Source organism: Stigmatopora nigra, chromosome 3 (assembly GCF_051989575.1).
Source record: "Stigmatopora nigra isolate UIUO_SnigA chromosome 3, RoL_Snig_1.1, whole genome shotgun sequence".
Taxonomy (NCBI): domain Eukaryota; kingdom Metazoa; phylum Chordata; class Actinopteri; order Syngnathiformes; family Syngnathidae; genus Stigmatopora; species Stigmatopora nigra.
Genome location: NC_135510.1, coordinates 5610471 through 5615762, shown reverse-complemented (window position 1 = coordinate 5615762; position 5292 = coordinate 5610471). Strand labels below are relative to the sequence as shown.

The following is a 5292-nucleotide window of genomic DNA, read 5'->3' as shown; positions in this document are numbered from 1 at the left end:
TTTGTGTGCACTGTGGCATTTCTGTTTAGCGAATTTGTAGAAAACTTTAATTGGTGAGCAAGTGTTTGGTACATTAATACAAATACACTTATTTTGGTAATGATATTTATATATATTTTTCTGCCACTGTACTTGCTCTGGTAGTTCTGTAGGATTTGTTTCAGTAGTGTGAATATACATGTTTATGTAGTTATAAATATTCTCTTTTAACAATATACCTTATACCACTGGATTTATTGGCTTGGAGCTGTTAATTTCTAGACAAATTCATTTTAACTTGGATGGCTGGCATTGAGTGACCACGATTCATTGCCATTGATGGCTATGGCTTTCCAATGCAACTGGGGGGCTGAGGCGGAACGTATCCCCTTCCCTGGCAAAATGTATTGGACGTCTATTGCCATCAATGGCAGCCAATCAGCTCATACTACAGAAAATGTGTCAAAAAGAGCAATTCTTTGCATTTTCACTTTGTGACACCACTCAGCCATCCATCATCAAATGATTGAAAATGCAAAGATAATTGTGTAGTAAAACAAGGAAAACTTTTTTTTTTTAATGTTTTATTTTATTAATGATCACTACTACTTTGGAAACCTAAAGCGATGCAAGTTATTCCCTTTGAATAATTTCCAAAAGCACTGCAGTCTTCAAAATTACAAAAGAAAAAAAAAAACCAAACAAAATCTTTACCATACAAAATATACAATAGTTGACAATACAAGGCTTGGTAAACATCAGCTAAACCTGCATTTCCCCTTTAATTTTTTTAAATTTTTTAAATGAAATTTCTATACAAAGTTCATAAAAGAAAAAAAAACAAGCTGCAAAGGCTGTCAACTTTGTCATATATATGTATTTTCTTTTTATTTGTCATATATGTATAGGATAGCATTCAACACTCATATAGTACCTGCCTCCAACCTTATTTTTTTAATAGGAATGACATCCATTTGAAAAAAAGTATCAAAAATAGTCTTTTTGTATCAAGTGGGAACAAATCGTATTGTTCGCTCTTTGGTTGTGGCCGAAAACGACTCTTTCTTGATTTGTTTTGAAGCTTTTAAAAGCAATCTTTGCCCCACCTTAAAAAAAAAAAAAACAGTGTATGTACACTGACAAAAAATGAGTTAAGGCATTCTTTAAAAAAGAAAAGAAATCATTCTTCTGTTATGAAGTTGTAATAACTCCAATATCATATTTATTTGCATAGGTTGGGTCGCATAAGGCCCACACGCCACTAGTTGCCCACCCTCGTTCATCGGCCTTATATTGTGAAGGCTTACTAGGTTAAAGGTCAATGCATAGAATCGTTATGGTAAGGCCGACCGAGGGGGAAAAAATGGTCCAATTTGAGCAACATTGCGGCGTTCATTCTCTTTTTAAAAATGCATTTGTTTCTATTACTATATAAAATACTTGAACAAAGTTTGCCTTGTTGCAAACAAGGCACACTGGGGACATCTTTTCTTTGTTTAAAAAAAAAATACATTTTTTTTACTAATTATTGCACAGAAAGGAGCAGCCATCTTGTTTTAACAAACCATTAGAAAAGTGGCGTCTCAAGATTGCATGTTTTTTTTGGGAAAGATTTTGCTGCCATTCGTAGATGCTACACAAGGTGAAAAAGAATAACACATTTAATACCGTCAAAACCCAAATATTTGTGGTTCAGATGTTGCAAATTAACCAATTCCCCACAAACTCATACCCGCCCGCTACTATTTTCTATTTTGGTGCTTAGGCAAACCCACTTATATTAAAAAATATATTGCATTGGCGCTCTCTTGTGGCTCCTGTAGACAATCGCAAACCTATTTTTGAGTCAACTTTTCTTTTGGTGGCAGGGCTCAGTAGTCCTCAACCCCTTCAAAAAACAGGGTTGGTCATCCTAATATTAATAATTGATAAGGCAGTTATCCGTGTTCCCAGCAAGGGCGGTGACAGATAGACCGCGCGTCCGGAGATGTACTGGTGACAGTTGTGGAATGTTGAGCTTCTTTATCTTCTCCTCATTTGGGATCGTAAATGTTTTGATCGTTCCAAAAACAGGTGATTATTTTTTTCAAAGCAAACGAAATTCAAATGAAGTTTTTTAGTATGCAGTGCACGGAGCCGTCCTGCCGCTTGGTGCATTGTGGGAGTTGTGGTCTGCGTTGAGCTACGAGTGCGTGCTGTGGGTCGTTCGAGTGGGGCCGCCGGCGCTGGGCGACTGTGACATGTCTCGTCCGATGATCTCGTTCACTGCGAAAAAAAAAATACAAAGTACGTGGTCAAAACTTAAACTAGGAGATGAGAAGAGGTGGGAACCTAGCGCCATCGTACGATTTGCGATAATTATTATTTCATGATAGGCGGTGGAGGGAGTGGTTAGCGCGTTGGCCTCACAGCTCTGTGGTCCTGGGTTCAAATCCAGAGTTAGTCCACCTGTGTGGAGTTTGCATGTTCTGCCCGAGCCTGCGTGGGTTTCCTCCGGGTATTCCAGTTTGCTCCCACATTCCAAAAACATGCATGGTAGGCTGATTGGACACTCTAAGTTGCCCCTAGCTATGATTGGTTGGTTCTTTGTATCATTGTACCCTGTGATTGCCCGGCTACCGATTCAGTGTGTCACGCCGGGGTATAGAAATGATCGATGTGTGGGTCAGGAAATTATTGTACAATGATATTTTATAGCATTTATCTATGATGATAAATAATTGCTGTTGTGTTGTGAAGCATTTTATTCAAATTAGGCTTTAAATTGGAATAGATTTGAAGGGAAATCTTTGATTGTAGCCTTAGGGGAAGCAGTATTGTATTCCAAATCGTTGAGTACACACTAACTAGGGCACAATTGTGAAACTAAGCAAAGCGATCGACAGCCTGGATACTCTTCTGACAGCTTGTTTCAATGCCATTTCATCAGTTAACTTATTCTATGCCGGTATTATCACAACAGTGTCAGAAAAATGTCTCAACTAATTATTGACGGAACTTCTGTGAACGAGGATTTTCTACGAATCTCAGGCGGCTCGTTTGCACGCACACGTCAATCATTTGACTCATCCGCCGCGTACTACCGTGGTTTGCCTAAGCGTATCGGCACGAGGCCGGCCGGCTCTACCGGTTTCCCTCGGGAAGACAGTCTGTCCGCCTTTTGAGGGATGCATGCATTTGTTTTGACAACTTTGGCGCCAATATCACATTGTAAAATGAGTTGCAAAACAAGCGTGCACGTGCCAAATTTTGACGTCTTACGAAGCCGATGAGAAATGAAACAGGAAGGAAAAATAGAAACAATGTTGTCTTCAGCAAAGTCGTTAAAAACCGTCATTATAAACTGTCATTAAAAACTCATTAAAAATGTCGTTAAAAACCGTTAAATCATTAATAGATTAGTCAATCAGCCTGTTAGATATTGGAATCGATTAATCACAATTTTATGTTTGGCAAAAACTTCCATAATACCTGGGATCAAACCCTCGACCCAGAACTGTGTGGCTGAGCTGCGAGCTGCTAACCACTCTATTATTTACGTGGAAAACAGACCATTTCATGTATTAGCTTGAGTCGAATGTACAATTTTATACACGTTAAACACTACATTATAAAGTGATGTGTTAGTAGCAAAATTGTCCATTGTTAAGAGAAGGCAAAGCGTTTATTTACAAACATATTTATGGCTAAGATAGAAACGCGGTCACGGAATGACTGCTGGAATATGAGCAGCGTCCCGTGGGCGTACAGAGAAACAAACGCTGGCTTTCCCGCTCGGCCGAATCAAAGGTCACACGGCGACGATCCATTTGAATGAAATCTGATACACTTGCGTCGAGATAACGAGACAGGATGACATTTGTGCCGTGCATTCTGCCCCAGACGACTTGATTTCGGTCTGACACCAATATTTCCATTGGAAATAATGTTTTATTACTTGTCAATTTGTGGGTGTTTAAATCTGAATCGGATGGAGATATGACAACATCTTAAATATACAAACTACTGTATATTCGTAACCTGATTTAATGGTGAATATCTTCAAATTGAACCCTTTTACCTTTTTTATTGAACTCATTTGACCAATTTTGTCATACACAGCTGTGTATGATGACAATTAGGCTTTTGTCGAGTCAATGATGATGACAAAGCCTATGTCCGATTATTATTTATGCATGAATTATGATTTTTTTAATTTGTTTTTGTCATTTTATTGATCTCTTGGCCAATATTTACTTACAGAAAATTACACAAAATTTCAAGTGTCATTACTTTTTCCCCTTTGCTTTTTCCGATCAGTTTTTACCGTTAACCTTTCAAAGAAATGTCATGCATTATCCACTCTGACCTATGACTCTCCGATGAGTGTACAGTAAAAGTAACTTAATGACAATTGACGTTTCTACCCGACTGCCTTGAATTGGAAACTCAAAAGCCACGAGCGAAAAAGAGAGATTTGATTTGATTTCCATTTTCTGCTGCGCCAATCGCTCACATTTACTGGTATAACGTGCACCCTCATCTCGAAACGACTTAGCTGTAGGGAGACCCTCTGTAAATAACTTGCCGCGGGGCTCCCCTACTACAAAGATACTACGAACAAATACACAGCTACATTAGACAACAGGAAGACTTTATATCTCCTTTCATGCTTAACTTCAATGCAATTCCTGACTTGATGTTTGGCAAAAATGTTTCAGATTAGAAAACAAAACTTTTTTCCTCCCCATTTCATGTTTTTATTACTGTTCCCACACAATAAACCTTTAATGAATATTTCCTGAAAGTGGCCAAACAATTAATACTACTACTAATACGTACTAGAAATCTTGATCCTAACGATAACTAGCATCTGTGCTTTGTACATGTTTTGCATTAAGTTGATCTGGTTAGTTTTTTTTTAGGAAGAAACAAAGTGTCCATTATCACACAAGCGCTCTCTAGAAAATTCCATCTTTATAAGATTATAACTTTGAATCATAACAGCAACACTGATTGGAAGCAGCTCTATCTCAAGGAATCTTCCGTTGCTGTAGGCAATTAACGACGGACTATCACGAGTCGCGTTCCCAATGGATTTTAAGGATAAAAAAGTAGAGACTGGCACGGTTTTAGGAAATGAGGAGTCACAATGGAAAACCATTGAGTGAACAAAGCTAAAAGGACTATCTGAAGAGTTTCCACTTTGCGAGGTTCTGTCTTCACGTCTGAGTCTAACGCCAGAGACAAAATGGTCTTAGGAAAAAAAGTGTCATTATTTGTACTATTCTCCAAAAGTCTTGATCATTGCTGTCACTCATCGGTGGGGTTATC

At 38.2% G+C, this 5292-nt stretch overlaps 1 protein-coding gene across 1 annotated transcript in view; it reads right to left on the bottom strand.

Moving 5' to 3' along the window:
- Positions 1–838: 838 nt before the first annotated feature.
- nfatc3a (nuclear factor of activated T cells 3a) overlaps positions 839–5292 on the bottom strand; it is a 40861-nt gene continuing 36407 nt past the window's right edge. Inside the window, exon 10 of the mRNA XM_077713464.1 lies at positions 839–2244. Within this exon, the coding sequence (XP_077569590.1) occupies positions 2162–2244 (83 nt within the window). The 3' untranslated portion in view covers positions 839–2161. The remainder of the gene's footprint in view (positions 2245–5292) is intronic.